Source organism: Trichomycterus rosablanca, chromosome 16 (genome assembly GCF_030014385.1).
Source record: "Trichomycterus rosablanca isolate fTriRos1 chromosome 16, fTriRos1.hap1, whole genome shotgun sequence".
Lineage (NCBI taxonomy): Eukaryota > Metazoa > Chordata > Actinopteri > Siluriformes > Trichomycteridae > Trichomycterus > Trichomycterus rosablanca.
In genome coordinates, this window is record NC_086003.1 from 14,774,388 (window position 1) to 14,794,603 (window position 20,216).

Genomic DNA, 20,216 nt, shown 5'->3' on the forward strand with positions numbered 1-20,216 from the left:
TCTTCAATAAGGGTGCATTCACCTAATCAAAGGAGGACTCAATTACCCGGTGCTTCCAGTAGGAATCAGACGGAAAGAGAACTGGCTGCTCTGATGGTAAAAGCCGGACGTTTGGGGTTAGCTTCAGAGCAGAAAAACAGGCAACTGCACTCATGTCTGTCCTCCTAACCAAACCATTAAATGCACAGTGCTTTATTTCATTACCGAAAAATAACACAGATCTGTTAAATAAAGTGTCTCAAGGAAGATTTATTTTATTACGTACAATACTTAAATAAAGAAATATATTTACATCGTTTTGAGTAACAATTTAAGATGGGGAGATGTGTAGAATACATGTGCAAAGCATTCCATAATAGTCACTACAACATTTACTTCAGTTTATAGGGCATGTTCCATGTTTCAAATAAATACAGACAATAAAAGCAGAATGCCTGACCTACATCAAATGCAACATCCTAAAAATGGGAGCGATTTTAATTTCATATCATGTACAGACGGAGAGTAAGAGCAGAAAAGCACTGCTTTACATTCAGTTTATTAACCACATTACCATTGAGAGAAAGGAAAGGATTCTAGTGAATGGTCACCAGCAGTGACTGGCTGTTTCTGTCAAAATGTTACTGAAGAAAAAAAAAAAAAGAAGAAAAAAAAGAAAAAAAACCTAGGCAAACAATGATAATAAAAACAATACTGCCCCCTTCTGTATAACAGGGCACAACGCATGCCAATACTACAAAGCTGATTATTTTTAGATTTTTTTTTATATCCGATTGCAAAAATCATTTTATGATCGATCATGAATGATTGTTTACAGTTACATTACAGACCTAGTTTCCTTCTAGGAATGTAGAAAAGAGTGATGTGCAATCCAATGATAAATTTGCATTATACAAAGCATAATAATAACAATAATAATAATTAAAAAATCAAAAACACTTCACCCATCATCACTGGAAACAACAGACATTCCCTTTAGTAGATTATGCACAGAAAAGGTTTTCATTTTTATTTATTTGTTTAAATACCAGCTTAAAGCTTGGCGCAGTCAGGACTTCATCGGCGGCCAATAAGGAGCTGGAAAAGAAAAAGAAAAAAATCAGCATTATTTTTGTATTTGTATTCAGGATGTAACATTTGTTTACCTGTTCTAATAACGAATATTTTTTACAAGTACAGTTCAAAATAAATCATAATATTTTAAGTTTCTTACTATTTAATTTATTCATTTTCTCATTTTTTTCTCCCAGTTTAGAGCAGCCAATTAGTCTTCCACTACTGGAGACCTTGATCACATCTGAGGAGGGTATATTTACCTGACACATGCTCCCTCCGATGCATGTGCAGTCCATCGACCCATTCTTTCTATTCGCCCGTACTTCACTGGATTTGGCATCTCAGGCTACTAAGCAAGGGTCCTTACACAGTGTCGAAGACCCCACCCTCTTTTTAGTCCGGTCTTTTCCAACCAAGCAGACTAGCAGCCAATTGTGAATGCTAAGGGGCACCCAGACGGTTGTAGCAGAGCCGAGATTTGAACTCGAAGAGTTAAGAATTTCAGCACTGGAGTGTTATATTCTTCTTATTTATGTATTTTTATTTTTTTTAAAGGTCATGATGGATGGGTGAATCTGATCATCAATGTTCTATTCAGACTGCAAGATTAGGCCCGGGATTCCTTTTGTTTGTTCTTGCACTATGAATGCAGCCTGTCACACTAATCTGAACAGATCCAGACACACACTTGCAATTTATAAAAAATTTGGATGAATTCCCACAGGCACAGTCAGAACAGTTTTCCACTGTTCCAATACTCAATTCAGCCCTCCAAGAGGAGTACTGAACTTTAGTTTTGGAATCATAAGCTACCGTGATGACAACTGTTTATTGTTGGGTTTTTTTTATATATATATATATATATATATATATACAAACACTATTCCACTTACACAAATGCAAAAACTTGGTGCTTTAATAGATGAAGAGGACTCTGGTTCGCGGCAGAGTAGAAAAAGAGTCGGCCATCTGACGAACCCTGGCGTAGTTGATGAAGCCCCTGAGGAAGAGCAGAAAACCTGCAGGGCAAAAAAACGCATTGTTAAAACTGAGCTGTATGTCAACAATCCAGACAGTCTTGGAAGGGCTGCAGCTTTACACGTGCGCACCCGCAGACTGCATCTCACAGAGGATAGCGCTATTCTCCATGTATTCCACTAGCAATCGTGTTGGTGCAACATATGCATTAGTTCACACATTTTAAGTGTCATTTTAAGAGTCACTTTTATTTGATTCAAAAGTACACTGTGGCAAATGACACATCATTCATCTTTTAACAGGTGAACTTGTATGATTTCCTCTAACAAGATTAGATATATCAGACTATGGTGTTTACAAAAGCCAGATCCAAATCAGATTAGTTATATTTTCCTGTACGTTTAAACACACTAATGATGACCATACATGCATGGAGGAATGGAAGTCTAGGAGAGAGGTGATTTGTGGAACTTTAGATTATGTTACTAATTAGTTCTTTGTATGATGTATGAACATTTTAAGCAAATAAAAAGACTGCGCAATCCATCTACTTACCAAGGACAAGGAAAACCCACCACACCCAGTACTGCCCATCAAGGTAGTCAGGGAAGTATGTGGAGAACTGGAAATGCATACCAAATAAAACCAATAAATAGGTATCAATAATTACAATGTAATATAGCCAAGATTAATAATTAAGGGATGAGTGACACTGCTGGGTTTTAAATGACTGAAATAGAAATACAAAGACAAAGGAACCTCGATTCAACAGACTAAAAAAGGGCGGGGGGGGATGTATGAAAACACAGCACTAAGGTCCACAAAAGTGCTAAACATGCACATATGATAAACAGTAAAATAAATAACATAAATATGTAAATGTATAATGTAAAACCTGTAAATAAATATTAAAAATGGTGTACCCTCCTTCGCTTACCACTTTGAGCCATCACTACACACTATAACTTGCAAAAATTAAGCATAGAACAAAACCAGAGTGAAAGGTGAGAACAAAGCGAGCCTCCCAGGCAACACAAAGCCTATCACTCATGTAAACGAGGGGACGTGCACCAGCTAGCGGACAATTACTGAACGACTGGTCTTGGTACGCTTCTCAGTGGAATTTTAAACAATCAAAACGGACATTTCATTTTCCAGATTTTGTCTGTTAAATCCAAAATCCGTTAACTGGAGGTCTGTTAAATCGAGGTTCCACTGTACATGTTTTTGTAACATTACTAAATTGTGTAGTGACGATAAAAAACAAAAAAGAGTTAACTGCAGGATGACATACTCGCACAATCAGGATCCATTTAACAATGGAGAGGCCAAAACCGGAGATGGCTCCGTAGCGTCCTGCTGCAGAAGTGGTGAGGCAGAAAGACAGGAAGAAGCCAATCCAGTTGAAGAGGAATGCCACTTAAGGGGAAAAAAAACAGAAAAACAAAGGTTATCAAACCACTACACTTTAAAGAGTGATGCTAGCATTGAGTTAAATGGTTGAGAGGTGAACCTAGATAAAGAAAAACCTGGGGCTTTATGCCAGGTAAAGTTCCAAGAGCTGTTGGGAATTATATTTACTTTAATTGGTTAAATGATTCAGTCATGGCTAAATGTAACCCAGCAAACACAAGAGTGAAAAGCAGCTTAATTCCAAAAATATTTTATGCAATATGAATGCATGATTGTGAAGAGAATAACATGTATCATTTAAAATCACCAGCCCAGCACAGACCCAAAGGCTGGGTAATGGCAAATCTTAAAACTGCATTGTTTTCCACTCTGGAGAAAAACAACTCAAAGAAATCTCAGTGACATCATTGTGTCTGTTTCAAGTAGTGGGAGAACTCAGATCCCCCAAAGGAAGCAGTCTATTGCAGTCTAGAAGTCTACTGCACTAGTCCATCAGCCTGCGAGGCATCTACACAGAAATGATTGGCTGGGTTTATGGTAGCCAAAGCCTGGCGATGGAATGGCACCCAGTCCATGGTCTTCCAGCCTCTCGCTCAATGTTTACCCTGACCAGAATGAAGCGCAAATGAAAATGAAATAAAAATAAACACTGCAAAGCCGATATATAATACATGGATGTCTAGCAATCCAGCATGGATGTCTAGCAATTCAATAAATTCATCACTAATGCTTGCGGTGCACAAGGTTAGGGGTTTCTGGATAGCATTTTCTAAGCCACAGTGGGAGAAAAAAAGGCTAATAAAAATGTGTGTAATAAGGTCCTAAGAATGTTCCAACTACATGCTACACTTACTGAAAAAGGTCAACATGAAAATGCCATCATTGCCTATTCGCAGCTGATCTGCATCCTCAAAGTCTTCTCTGACCAGAAAGTCGTCATCCTGCAAAAAAAAATCAAATAGGTATATTTTATTAGGATTTTAATGTCATGTTTTACACACTTTGGTTACATTTCTGACAGGACAGGTAGTTACACAAGATTTTTAATGTCAAACAGTCATGGACAATTTTGTATCTCCAATTCACCTCACTTGCATGTTTTTGTACTGTAGGAGGAAACCGGAGCTCCCAGAGGAAACTCACGTTAACACGCAGAGAACATGCAAACTCCACACAGAAATGACCTGAACCACTCCATCAGGGAATCGAACCCAGGACCTTCTAGCTGTGAAGCGACAATGCTACCCACCGAGCCACCCTCAAATTGGTATAATTATTAAAACGTAAAAAATTGAAATGTGTTTTAGACCAGTGGTCCCCAACCACCGGGCCACGGACCAGTACAGGTCTGTGGGTCATTCATCACCGGGCTGCACAGAAAGAATAAATAATTAGAGATCGCTACATCAGCAATGAAAACACTGCTTCTATTTTTAACACACAGGTGTTTATCATCTCATATCACCCCCAGGTGGAAGCAGAGTCTCATTGCAGGGAAAAAAAGCTCATTTGTAGATTGCAAAAAAGCAAGACAAAGTGCAATTGCAAAAGTCTTGAACCCAAAGCCTAATGGCTAGCAATGTAGGTGGCCATGGGGTAAAAGGTGTTGGCAATCCAAGCGACTTAAAATTCATGCCACGATTATCAAAAACATAAAATGTCATCTTTAATACTGTACCAATTTTACCGGAAATGCAATGATCTGAATGTGATCTGTATGATTGCTAAACGTTTTAAGCACACAGTGACTAAACAGACAGTGTCTCATCTTCTGTTACTAAGTCAAACAGCCTGTTCCTAATTCTTACAGTCTCTTGTTTTTTTTGTTGAGTAGAACCTGACCCGCTATGTCCCTGACTAAAACAAAGTGGTTGATGAAAATGAAATGAAATTAAAGTTATAGAGTTCAATCTTATGTTAGGATACCAGGTCATAGGTATGTTAACAAAAGGTGTGAGCACAGTCTGTGATACTTACTCGCCCTGCTACCATTGGGACAGAAGTTTCAGGCTTGTTTCTTTCAGCTTCGTCATATGATGGCAGTGATGTGGCTACGTTGTAGGATGGAGGGTTCGGGAATGCAGTATCATTTTTGTAATCGAAGTATGCTGGAGGGGGAAAAAGAAAATTAATCTCAAAAACAGCCCAAGCATTTCAGATAAAAAAAAAAAGAGTAATATGTTTTGCCAGTAGTAGTGATGAGTTAAGTTGTTACTTTTTTAATTAGCTATCATTCTGATATGAGGTGTGGTGAATCTGAAGCCTACCTGTTAACAGAGTGAAGGCTTCCCAAACACAAATTTAGAGTAGCACACCCCACTCTGTGACCACAGATGTGGTTGGGAGTTTTCCAAACTCGGTTACAAAAGTTGTGTTTTAGCTGCTTTACACTTCGACATCTTGGACATTTTGACTAACCGATTGCTAACTTTATTGCCGTAGGATTGCTAGGGACCACCTCATATATAGTGCAAATTTATGAGGAACTTGAACACAACCCGAATGAAAAATGTTAAATCGCTATACACAAACCTTAAAGTTTTCACAGCACATTGCCTATTAGACAGGAAACAACAAACGCTCACAGTTTGCGACGTGATTTTCACAGCTTTTGGTGCTCTTGCATTACATGGGTATGATTAAAGGCCAGAGTTCTATGTGACGGGTATTTTTGTACAACTGCTTTGATAAATATTATGAAAGAAAGTGGTAGCCTAGTGAGTAGAGCTTTGGGCTACCAATCGGAAGACTGGTGGTTCAAATCCAGGCTCTGGATTCTGTCCTTAAGCAAGTACAATGACTGCCGTACAATGACTGACTCTCATTGCGCTCTGACCTTAACTTCCAAACAATGTGGTATGTGGAAAAAAAATTTAATTGTACTGTAGACATGTATATGAATATATGATAAACTAAGGCCTTCATCTTATTATTCTTATTGTTTGTAAATTTGCCTCAAATATTAATCATGCATTTCTATATGCAATAGGAAATTCTGCTTCTGGATGACTTGTTTTCTGTAAATAACTGTTCACTGTAAGATTGTATTTAATTATTTGTAGCTGCACTGTACCTGCATTGTCAGCTGCAATGCTGCTGTAAGGAGGTGGTTCATCAGTGGCCACCTGAGGTCTTTCCTCTTGTTCATCTTCATTGCACAACTTAGAAAATCAAGGAAAAAAAAAAGGTTGTAGGGTTAATCATCATAGTGCAAAAAAACAAAACAGTCCCAGCAACAACAAAAAAAAAAACTGAATAATGGAAATTAAGTGTCTTTGATTACGTGATTTTCAACCAAATCACATTTTTATGACGACAATGACCTGTAAGTGCTTTTATACAGACGTCACGCTTACACTATCAGCTTCTTGCCTGTTAATTGTAAGATAATGTTATCAACACAACATGGTATATGTATGCAAGAGAACATGACAAGTGTATTATCACAAATACACCATGTTTGTTATAAATCTTCAGTCATTACAACAGCTAGGGATGCATCGATACCATTTTTTCCCAACGGAGTACAAGTACGAGTACATGTATTTTTGTACTTGCCGATACCTATTTAGAATACCGTGAGAAGTGACGAGAAGTTTAATGATACCACGTCCAAAAATGCACGTCAACAAGTAGCGAGTGATCAAAGTGTTTGTGCGCTGATGTGATGAAATCAAGGAGGAAAAAATAAATGAATCTGAGTGGATTTGGCAACACGAATAGCATGGATTGTTCTGTAGTGAGTTGGAGGTTAATAAATATTTTTGCAATGTTGGTGTTTTGTTGTTATGTTTTGTAGAGAACGATCAGGTCAGAAATACTGTAAAACGTGTGTGTGCCGGTGTATTCTGATATAAACTATATTAAGCCCCTGTCCTACCTGTATACACTCCTCTCCTGCGTTTCCCCTCACACCGTATCCTGTGTTCTCATTGGCTGTTCGACATATCACTCATTCCCAGTCGCACATTTCACATCAGATATCTGACGTTCGATTTGCCGGCTCGGGAGCAACTCGGTGTTCGCTCGGCGATCAAAACTCGGCTCTCAAGAACGCAGGATACAGTGTGAGGGGAAACGCAGGAGAGGAGTGTAAACAGGTGGGACAGGGGCTTAATATAGTTTATATCAGAATACACCGGCACACACACATTTTACAGTATTTCTGACTTGATCGTTCTCTACAAAACATAACAACAAAACACCAACATTGCATTGCAAAAATATTTATTAACCTCCAACTTACTATAGAACAATCCATACTGTTCGTGTTGCCAAATCCACTCAGATTCATTTATTTTTCCTCTTTGATTTGACGCTGCACATCAGCGCACAAACACTTTGATCACTCGCTACTTGTTGACGTGCATTTTTGGACGTGGTATCATTAAACCCCTCGTCACTTCTCACGTGTGTTTTTGTAAAAAAACAAAAAAAACAACGTAGTTTGGGAGATCAGAGAAGCTCGCCTGAGATTTCAGTTGGTGATAGACCTATCACCGATCAGTCGTGTAGTGTGAAATATACACCGATTGAAAGACTCCGGAGTGCAAAAGATTCAGTGGTATAGTGTGAACTGTACAGCGACCCGACAAATCAGAAAATCGTGTAGTGTGAACCAGGCATAATGCAGCAACGTGCACTAGGCACACGGTATCGGATGTTTAGTATCGGAGCCTCGTTTGCGAGTACGAGTACAAGTTAATGAGCGCGGTATTGGGCAAACACCCAATACCAGTATCGGTACTCATGCATCTCTAACAATGGCCTTTAAGCCTTTCACATGATGCACATCAAAACTGCTTTCTGCTTGCTGGCTATGCCACTGGGCAGCAAGCTTAAAACAATACACAGTGCTGACTGACAGTATTGGCAGTGTTTTCACATGCAGTCATTTGGAGACATGAGAAAATGAAAAGCCCAGCAAAAGAATAATGTGGATTCTTTAACATTTGTTATAATGAAGAGCTATAAAGCCAAGGCAAACGATACCAGGAAGAGGAAGCCTGCTATCTAAACTGCAAACGAAGTCTCCACATTTCACAGCTGACTGGTCACCATGCTGTATTCTTTTTCACAATTTCATGCCAGATTTTGGAATGACTTAGCACTAAAGGTTTTGTGAAACAGTGGGAATTAGGTTCTCTCCAATATGCCTGTGTTTGTTTGTTTGTTGTTTAACGCCATGTTTACCCATTGGTCATTCTCATGGCAAGATAGGTACCTAGATTTTGTTCAGGTTATTTGTTCATGTTCTTTGTCTACTGTCCTTTCTGTGTTTAGCTCTAGATGTGTATTATCAGCCCTGTAATGTTCAAACAATTGTTAGAGTTTCTGTTTTGGTTTTGTTAAAATTTTCAACCATTGTGTTTGGTTTTGCGAGACTTTGCCATTCTATGTTATATTTTGTGCACTTTGTCAATAAATGTTCAATGGTTATCTGTGTATTACAGTGGTCACATATCGGTGGGCGTTCTCCCTTCACCAGGTGTATATGTGTTAGGCGAGAGTGCCCAATACGACATCTTGTATATGACGTCTGTTCCAGTCTCTTTTCAGTCCGTAGTTTTGGTCGTGTTTGGATGTTGGGGTGGATGTTGGGGTGGATGTTGTAGAGTTTGTTCTGCTTTTGCTTTTCCCATTCTTTTTGCCACATGTTTTAATATAGGCTGTGATTGTTTTATATCTGATGGAGGGAGTCTGCAGCTTACAGCTTTTCCTCCTGTTGTTTCCTTTGCTAAGCGATCTCCAATGTGCCTGTGCTTCGCTTCTGATTACAACATATATACAATTTGTCTTAGTGGTGGTGACTGAAAAGGTCAGCAGCAAACTGGATCAAAGTTCATTTAGATTGAACTTTGAATGCTGGGACAAGCTACATTCAACGTAGCTCAATGGCAAGGTAAACGGCACCATCTCCTTCCGTAGAATGCAATTACACCAAGCCCGGAGTGGCTAATCGGGAGATTCGGGAGGATTCCCGATGGGCCGGCTCATGTCAATCTCGAGTTTGGGCCGGTTGGGAAAAATAATTTTGACACATCTGTCACTTTTCTATTTTTCTTCTTGCATTCATTCATCTGACAGCGCAGCCCCTACATCACAGTAGATTAGATGGGTTCTACCATCTGAGGGAATCCCCCCCTCCCAAAGTTTAAGTTGGTTTGGCACCCGAGGCGTCTTTTCTGGAGCGCCGGTAAAAGTAAAGTAAAGGTGAAGCCGAAAAAGCCAGTTAAAAAAAGGGGGTTGGGACTTCCGGTGGCGCTATGTAGAAGGAGGCAGCAGAAAACATAGCTCTAATAAAACCAATTAAAATTAGCACCTTTAAGCGACATAAACGGCAGAAAGAGAAATAAACTTATAAAGAAAGGACTGAGGAAGCCCAGCGAAAGAGATGGAAAGGAAAATGAGGTCTGTAAGGAAAGATAATACTACAGAAGGAGGAACCGAAGTTGAGAAAGAGATGGCGCGGGGGAAATTGATAGCGGAAGAAGAACAAGACTCGGTAATACTGATGGAAATCCGCAAACTCAGACAAGAACACACAGATGCAGTGAATGATAGCAAAAGAACTTTGGCAAGATTAGAAACAAGTGTGAGAGAGTTAGTGGAAAGAACAACTAATCTAGAAAATCGCGCAGTAAACATGGAAGAAAGGCTGGGAAACACGGAGGACAGAACAGCGCAGCTGGAGAAGTCAGTCGCTTTTCTACTGCAACAAGAGGTAAAACTAGCCGCAAAGTGTGACGATTTAGAGTCAAGGATGAGACGTAACAACATAAGGATTCATGGCATTCCGGAGGGATCTGAGAAAAATGACACTATCGGTTTTATAACGGAATTTATTCGCACGTCAATGCAAATCGCGGATGATCTAGAAATCCGTATTGAAAGAGCACACCGTTCTCTGCTTCCTAAACCGAAAGAAAACGCCCCCCCACGAGCAATCATTGTCCGGTTCTTAGACTGTCGGATAAAAGATCACATAATACAGCAAGCGTGGAAACAAAAGATCACGTACGAGGGGCGGATTGTCTACTTTAATCAAGACTACACAACCGAAGTACAGAAAAAGAGGAAACAGGTGAGGGACGTGATTAAAAAACTAAAGGAGAAAAACGTGAAGGCACAATCACCATACCCTGCACAGCTGAAAGTGCTATTGCAATCAGGAACTAAAACCTATGCCACACTAAGAGAAGCGGCACCGATGTTGAGGGAAATGGGGATCAGTGTGGAGGAAGATGAGACAGATAATCTACGGAGAGGGATGACACAAGAAAACTGGACCATGGCGACAAGGAGAAGGGGAAAAAGAAAACAGATGCAAAATACAGAGGCTAACTGGCAGGACCCCATAGACTGAATTCATTTATATGGGCAGTACGGTAGGGCTCAAAGAAATGATTTGAATAAACACATAAATGAATATAGTCCTTGAAATTAAAGAGACAATTAACATCAGCCTAATGTAGAATACACTTTACATAAATAAAGGAGGCTAATGAGACATTGTTTATATAAAACAACAATAATATTGGTTGGGTGGAGTTAGATAGACACTCAGTTAGAGTAAATGGCAACTTTGTGTAACAGCTGGGAAGTTGCAGATGCACATAGCATTATTCTCCCAGAGAGAACATGCCACATCTCTCTGGGCATGATACTTTTGGAAGTCACATACTGTTGTTATTGTACATTAGTTCGAAAGGAGATGCGTATTGTTTATTTTTTGTACAATGTGGTTTTTTTGCTTTATTTAACTGTATTGTTTTCTAAGAGGTACAGAACCAATATGTTTCAAAAGAAAATTATATGAATAGGTTGAATCTTGTTTCGTATAATGTTCATGGACTAAACCACCCCATCAAAAGGAAGAAGATTTTGAGCCAACTGAAAAAACTAAAGTGCTCAATTGCTTTGCTACAGGAAACACATTTAATGGAGGGTGAATGTAAAAAACTGAAAAGGGATTGGGTAAATCAAGTATTTTACGCCTCAGGTGGGAAAAAAAGGGGTGTAGCCATATTAATCAATAAGTCCGTACCATTTACTGCAGAAAATGTAATACAAGACAACATGGGAAGATATGTAATGGTAGTTGGCTACATAGGTGATATAACTCTAACGATATTGAATGTGTATGCTCCGAATAAGGAGAAAGAAATATTTTTTAAAAAAAACATTGCAAACGTGATTACCAGTAATGGAAGGGGGATGATAATAATGGGAGGAGACTTTAATGTGGTACAGAATGGGAAAATAGACAGACTGCCACCAGAACAGGGACCAATCACAACAAAATCTAAGGCACTAAATAATTTGATTAGAGAATTAGGTCTAGTAGATCCATGGAGAAATAATAATCCAAGAGGGAGGGATTTTACCTTCTATTCAAATCCACATGGAAGTTATTCAAGAATAGACTTTTTCTGTGTTTCCCAGCAATATACCCACAAAGTTCTGAACTGTAACATAGAAAGCATAACTATAAGTGATCATGCCCCCATCACACTAACAATAGAGATAGATAAAGAATATTTTTATAAATACTGGAGACTTAATGTATCGATCCTGTCAGATGAGAAGGTGGTAAAAGAAATAAAACAAAGCTTACTGGAATACTTTCAATTAAATGATAACGGTGAAGTATCACCGTCAATCTTATGGGAGGGGGGTAAAGCAGTAATAAGAGGAAAAATAATAGAAATAACATCTAGACTAAAAAAAATACGGATGAAACTACAAAAAGACCTGGAGAGTAAAATTAAAGAATTGGAAATAGAACATAAAAGTAAAGGAGATAACAACACACTTCTCGAATTGAAAAACACCAGGCACAGACTAGAGGAACTTTTGACATATAGAGCCGAAGGAGCTTTACGCTTTACAAGTCAAAGGTACTACGAGATGGGCAACAGAGCAAGCCGTCTACTAGCATTCCAACTTAGGAAAGCACAAACAAATAGGACAATCTCGAAAATCAAACACCCTACTTCCAAACAAATTCTGGGAAAGCCAAAAGAGATAGCAGAGACCTTTGCAGAATATTATAAAGAATTATATAATGACTCAGAATCTGACATCACAGACAAAAAAACACAAACATTTCTTGAAAAACTACAGTTACCATCATTATTAGAAGAAGAGGCAGATGAAATGATAAGACCAATTACAATACAGGAAATTTTGGATACAATAAAAACCCTTAAAAATAATAAATCCCCGGGCACCGATGGGTTCCCGGGAGAATTTTATAAAAAATTTGCAGAAGAGATTACACCAGTGTTAGCTAGCGTGTTTAATTATTCTTTATCATCAGATGACCCACCAAAAACTTGGTCAGAGGCCATTATTTCAGTCATGTATAAGGAGGGCAAAGATCCAACTGCTTGTGAGGGATATAGACCTGTTAGTTTGCTCTGCATGGATATGAAAATATTAACAAGCATACTGACACAAAGAATGCAGAGATACATAACTAAATTAATTAAAACAGATCAAACAGGCTTTATTCCAGGGAGGCAGGGGGCTAATAATATTAGGAGAACGTTAAACATTGTGTCATGCACTAAAAAGAATCCCCAGCCAACCATGTTGCTCAGCCTAGACGCACAAAAGGCATTTGACCGAGTAAAATGGAATTTTCTATATCATACATTGGAAGTTTTTGGGTTTCATCCAACCTTCATAAAATGGGTAAAGGTAATATATAAAAATCCAAAATCATGGGTAAGAGTTAATGGTTACTGTTCAGAATTTTTTTATCTTAAAAGAGGAGTAAGACAAGGCGATTGTCTTAGTCCATTATTGTTCGCAGCATGTATTGAACCATTGGCCGAATCAATAAGAATAAATAACAATATAAAGGGAATAAGAGATGATGGGGGCATAGAACATAAAGTATCGTTATTTGCAGATGATATATTGATATACATTAGTGAGCCAACATCATCTATTTCAGCATTATTGATTAACTTAAAGGAGTATGGGGAACTATCAGGATACCAAACCAATGAATCTAAGTCAATTGCTATGATGCTCTCAGGAAAATGTCCAGAAGAACTAGAGGGGAAAGTTCAGTTTAAATGGACTAATAAAGGATTTAGATACCTGGGTATTATTATCACACCTGTAACATCTGGATTATATGAAGAGAACTATGGGAAATTAATAAAGGAGATAAAAAAGGATTTGATTAGATGGGAGATATTGCCTTTGACCCTGACAGGAAGAATAGAAACTATTAGAATGAATGTCCTACCAAGGTTGTTGTTTTTATTTCAATCACTGCCTATTCGGGTTCCTAGCTCTACTTTTAAAGTATTAAATAAATATATATTAAAATTTGTGTGGCAAAATAAGAAAGCTAGAATTAAATATAGGACACTTCTTTGTCCAAAAGACAAAGGAGGATTAAATCTACCTAATTTAAAAAATTACTACTGGGCTGCACAATTGAGAGCGGTAATCATGTGGATAACTAAAGAGACAGATGCAATATGGGTGGGAATGGAGCAAAGGTCATGCCAAGTGGTACCATTGGAGTCACTTCCATTTTTAACTGAAAGAACACAGAGAAAATTAAAAATAGGAAATGAATGGATCAGGGGAACAATGAAAATATGGACAGTGGTGCGAAAGAAGTTAAAATTATCCAATTCCATTTGTAGAGCCACTAAAATAGCAATAAACCCAGATTTTGTGCCATCTACTATGGATGCAGGATACAAAATGTGGGCAAATAATGGGTTAATATACATTGCACAACTGTTCAGTGGGCAAAACATGAAGTCATATGAACAACTTAGACAAGAATTTGAACTACCAACTCACAACTTTTATAAATACCTCCAAGTAAGACACTACCTCCAGAAACATAGGGAATGGGAGAATATTTGCCGAGAATCATCAAAAATAGAGGAATTATTAATGACATATGCAGAAGAAGAGACTAAAAAAGGAATAATATCTAAACTGTATAAAGCGTTACAGGCGGACTCTGAAGATAATAATATAGAGGTTAAAGAAAAATGGGAGTTAGAGGCAAATATTATAGTAACAGATGACGAATGGGAAGAAACATTCATAGCAGGCCATAAACTAACTAATAGTCCAACATGGAGGGAATTTGACTGGAAAATAAAAATGAGATACTTCAATACACCTTCTGTTACATCAAAATATAGTAATACATCTGAGCTATGTTGGAGGAATTGTGGACAAGTGGGGGACTTGACTCATACATTTTGGGACTGCCCTAAATTATCAGAATTTTGGAAAAGAGTTCAAAAAGAGATTACTAAAATTTTAGGAATCAGATTTGCATTAGACCCTGCACTATATATACTAGGTATACCACCTGACAATGTGACTGACGGGGACATGATATATTTATTAAGAATTCTGCTTCTGGTAGCAAAGAAAGCGATTACAGTGTGTTGGTTAAAGCCTCAACCACCTAACATTATACAATGGAGAGATATGGTTAAAAAGGTTTTTATTATGGAGAGAATTACAGCAAGATTACAGCTAAAATCAGATTTGTTTAACAAAAAATGGTTACCATTAATGCCTGAAATGCAAGAACTGTAAATACCTCTTCTCTTAATTATTATTATTTATTTATTTATTTAATTTATGTTTTTTACCACTTTTGTTTTTTCTTTTTTGTGATTATGAATACATCTCATACATGTTGGAAATTTGTATGTATTGTTCTGTGTGATAAATAATAAAAAACCAGTTCAAAAAAAAAAAAAAAAGGGGGTTGGAAGAAGATGCTGCCAAATGTGCCAAATTAACAGACTTGTTTTCCAGAGGACAGACCCCAGTTGCAGCCGGTAAAGAGAGATATGGACATTTGCAATGTCAACTTAGCGTAGTTTATTTTGTAGAACCCAATACACACCATTAATCACAAATATCCAGTTTCAAGCTGAAAATAATAAACATAATTTGAAGTGTAATATATTAAATAGCCTAACTCATTAATGGAATGTTTTGTTCCGACGCTACTGTACTGATGATCCCGAGGAAGCTACTGACTACTGAAGGGACAGGATAGTCTAACCGAGTTATTTAAACTAGGATAGTTATTTGTAATGTAAAATATAATGTAGAGAAAATACATGATATTTGTTAAATTGTTCAGACAGATGTCAGCACGATAGCCTAATTTATTTTAACAAAGAGACAATTAGCCTAAATCACTATCAATTTCACACCATGTTATGTTCATGTTATGTTATTCAGCAAAATAGGCCTCAGAGCAGCAGATAAGCCATGTCTCTAGACAATAACACTGTTATTAATAAAGTTGCAGAAACCAGTGCACTGCTTAGGAGGCTTTTGATGCTGTAGGTAGCCTACTAAACATGCGTGTAGTGAAGCTACTTAAAGAGTTTAGTGTAAACCTAACAATAGAGCACCTCTCTGCTGGGAAGACATGCAATATTAATTTCAAATTATTTTTATTTCAAATTTTGCTCCAGTACAAATGTAAATACGTTTTCATCTTTATCAAATTTTTTTTACCTTTAAAATCTTTATCTGATTTAAATTTGAATTGAACATGTTTAAGTGAAGTGTTTTCTGTTATATACCCAATAAAAAGGCGTTGTAAGAGCTAGCTGCTGTTTCATTTATTCAAATTTCTTCTCCATGGAAAAAGTGGGCCGGGTTTAGGCATAAAACTCCCGGGCTGAAAAAGGGGCCCACTCCGGCCCTGAATTACACAAAGCATCATATGAATGCAGCATTACATTGGCCTCTTTTCTTTTTCCTATATATATGTTTTAATAAATACTGTCTGATCCTATACACTATTTATCTTTAATAAATGATAACAAGAAACCAATCATTATTTTATTCGCATGTACAAAATATCCAAAACAACCTATTAAGTATTAAATAAGTTACATGGCTAGAAAATGTTAACCTGTACATTTCTGTTTATTTTGCATAGGCATTTTCCCCACAGTATTAAACTGAAGGTGTTTAATGTATGTATGCTATAACCAGACTATATCAAGACATGGCACACTGACTTAAATTTGGCATCTGTACCAAATCTTGCACCAACAAAATGTGACACTGAAACTAGTTGTACGATGTGAACAAATATGATCTATCAATGCAGAGACAGCTTTAGCTGCTTAAAGTAAAACTGAGAAATGCAAACTGGTTAATAACAGGGTTGTTTTATAAAAATGTACTAGATATCAAATATGGCAATTTTAACATATGCTGCGTTTTGTCTAGGCATGGCAAAAATATGCAACCTAATAGTAAACGCAAAGGAAATGGAACAAAGCAAATTTACTCAGCTACAAGAGACTTTCCACCATCGTCAAAACCACGTGACATCCTGCTGTCTGTCCCATGACACACACGCAACGGAATAAAAAGCACGTTCAATCTAATCATCAAAGTCTTCAAAGCACTCTGTTCCAGAACTGTGTATGCCTATTCAAAATCCTCGTTGTCCTGATAAAATCGATAAGGACTATGGATTAAATTTTGGTCTCTGTCTGACGGCCACACAGGTTTGATGTGGCAAGTTCTAATGGCAAGTCAAAACTCTAGTAAATTTTTATACAATACCCCCACTGGTGTCTCGCCCTTTTGGTTGAGTGAAATGATCTCTCTCAGCTTACTAAACAGCTTATATAACTTACATAACATCACAGAAATGTTAATAGTAGAAGCGGAATAATTGTAACGTCAGTATTAAAATATTCAGGTACACATCATTATTCATGTTCTTTGTTCACTTGATGCATCATTCAACTGTAAATAATTTAAAGCAAATTTAATTTAACTTAATTTAAAGTTCTGCAGATAATATTAGAGTTCTAAATCTTTCTCTATTTATAGTCAATTTTAAAAGCTTTCAGACTCCTTTATTTTATTATGCATTTGATTTCTAGTGGATTTAATTGCCAGTTTAACCCATCAATGTACACTCAAAATAACGTGAAAGCATGTACTTTGAGTTTGAGTGTAATTGTTTCATTATAAATGTTAGAAAATGAAATCTATTATACATAAAAGTATACAGAACCATTATGTATTTATTTGAAGAAGCCCAAACAGCTGAGGAACTCAAGTTTGTTTTAGATGTTATCCATTTCAAAATGATTTGAAATATGGATTGTGGGAACACTCAAAGCCTTTTATAATGTTTTATATCCTTGCTCTGATCTATGCCTTGACACAATTTGACAGTTCCTCGGATTTTATGGCTTCGGATCCAGATGTGTTTCTTTTCAAACTATGTTCAAATAATTCAAAGCGTAACATGTGGACTCAAAAAGAGTTCTACAGGGTGTCCCTAAAGTCTGGACAGAAATATCACTAACTATAACTAGCTATATGTTTACTAAAATAAACACACATACATATTGCATCACCAATAGTGGAAACACATTGAAGATGTTATTGATTCATATTCTAATAAAATAAAATGTTGTGGACTCGAACAGAGCTCTACAGGGTGTCCCTAAAGTCTGGACACAGGAAATATCACTAACTATAACTAGCTATATGTTTACTAACATAAACACACATACATATCGCATCAAAAATAGTGACGACACATTGAAGATGTTATTGATTAACATTCTAATAAAATAAAATGTTGTTAAAAATTATTTTGAAAATATGCAAGATTCACCTGACCAAAAGGGTCTGAATACTCCAGTAATTAAAACATTTAAGTGTTTGGCTTTTAATACATTTAAGAAAAATTTTTAACATATAAAAACATGTTCTATATGAAAAGGGCAAGCATATCAATCTAAAATCAAGTGAGTGGGTCTGAATATTATCTAAATCCACTGTAGTCTTAATAATAATCATAATTTAGAATAGTTCACCCAAAGCTAGACACCTTTTACAAATAGCAAATAGCAAAAATAATTCTGTGTTAAATGGAACAAACGGTCAGTTGAATGATTACATGGTTGGTTAAATAAATTAGCTGATTAAAACACAACAGTTTGTGTAAGAAAATGATCGCTGATGAATTGCTCTTGATGACAGTAAACAGTGGAGATATAAATGGCCACCACGCCAAACAACACAGATAATTAGCGCTGTATAAATAATACTCCTCTACAGATATTAAACACTACATACGCCCTGTATACTAGCATACTAAACAGTAAAAACTAAAATCACCTATACATAATGGTGTTATTATCTTTCTATACTATTTAGTACAGTAGTATTAGGTTCAAAACCTCAAGTTAGCCACCTATGCTAGTTATATCGAGTGTTGCTAGCAATTACGTTTTTCTTACCTGCTGGTATCTGCCGCTCGGTTCCACCATCCTCACTAAATAGTACAAATGTGCTTAAATAATTAAAATGTAATTAACTTAGTCAACAATAAGCCTTATGGAATGATTCGTGTTTGTGTTTGTCTCCGTCCACCCCTTGGCCTTTTCACACTTCCGGTAATGTAGAACACTAACGCCCTCACCAGTTCAGCACATCTAATGGCTTTTACTGCTTTCGTAACATTCGCAATGCTTTATGGGATTTGTAGTTTTTTTGTTCTTTGAAAAAATACTACAAACACCGTGTTATTTGTTTATTTATGGATTTATTCTGTTTTATAATGTTGCATTTTATAAAACATATTAACTTTTCTGGAAATATGGTTTGTATTTTCTTTACTTACTACTAATTTGCTTTCAACACTGATGCAAAATGTATACAGATTTTCCTTTTGTTCATGGATATGACTGGATATGGATATGGACGGACACACATGCATACATGATGGACTCTGACACACACACACATGCATACATGATGGACTCTGACACACACACATGCATACATGATGGACTCTGACACACACACACATGCATACATGATGGACTCTGACACACACACACACACACACACACATGGTGGACTCTGACACACACATGCATACATGATGGACTCTGACACACACACATGCATGCATACATGATGGACTCTGACACACACATGCATGCATACATGATGGACTCTGACACACACACACATGGTGGACTCTGACACACACACATGCATACATGACTGACACACACACACATGCATACATGATGGACTCTGACACACACATGGTGGACTTTGACACACACATGATGGACTCTGACATACATAAATACATACATACATGATGGACTCTGACACACACATGGTGGACTTTGACACACACATGATGGACTCTGACATACATAAATACATACATACATGATGGACTTTGACACACACACACACACACATGGTGGACTCTGACACACACACATGCATACATGACTCTGACACACACACACACATGCATACATGATGGACTCTGACACACACATGATGAACTCTGACACACACACGTTGGACTCTGACACACACAAATGCATGCATGATGGACTCTGACACACACATGATGAACTCTGACACACACACGTTGGACTCTGACACACACAAATGCATACATGATGGACTCTGACACACACACGATGGACTCTGACACACACACGATGGACTCTGACAGACACACACACACATGGTGGACTCTGACACACACATGATGGACTCTGACACACATGATTGACTCTGACACACACGTTGAACTCTGACACACACACACACATAAATACATACATACGATAAACTCTGACACACATTGAACTCTGACACACACACATACATAAATACATACATACATGATGAACTCTGACACACACGTTGGACTCTGACACACACACACA

General features: G+C 37.3%; 1 protein-coding gene across 1 annotated transcript; it reads right to left on the reverse strand.

The window, feature by feature from the left end:
- Window positions 1–229: 229 nt before the first annotated feature.
- On the reverse strand, window positions 230–18,921 carry LOC134330160 (NEDD4 family-interacting protein 1-like). Its single transcript, XM_063011166.1, has 8 exons — window positions 18,753–18,921; window positions 6,521–6,608; window positions 5,425–5,555; window positions 4,301–4,388; window positions 3,329–3,453; window positions 2,590–2,656; window positions 1,950–2,075; window positions 230–1,077 (listed from the first exon to the last, which is right to left on the reverse strand). The coding sequence occupies exons 1-7, from the start codon at window positions 18,780–18,782 to the stop codon at window positions 1,972–1,974; spliced, it is 633 nt and encodes a 210-aa protein (XP_062867236.1). The 5' UTR covers window positions 18,783–18,921; the 3' UTR covers window positions 230–1,077; window positions 1,950–1,971.
- Between the last annotated feature and the right edge of the window lie 1,295 nt (window positions 18,922–20,216).

What these genes read in the sequence shown, in the direction of transcription:
- LOC134330160 (XM_063011166.1), bottom strand. Translation starts at nt 18,782, where the DNA reads ATGGTGGAACCGAGCGGCAGATACCAGCAG. An exon ending in TCCCAATGGTAGCAGGGCGA is followed by an intron (nt 4,389 to 5,424) that starts GTAAGTATCACA and finishes TTTTTTTTGCAG; the next exon opens with GATGACGACTTTCTGGTCAG. An exon ending in AATGGATCCTGATTGTGCGA is followed by an intron (nt 2,657 to 3,328) that starts GTATGTCATCCT and finishes ATGCATTTCCAG; the next exon opens with TTCTCCACATACTTCCCTGA.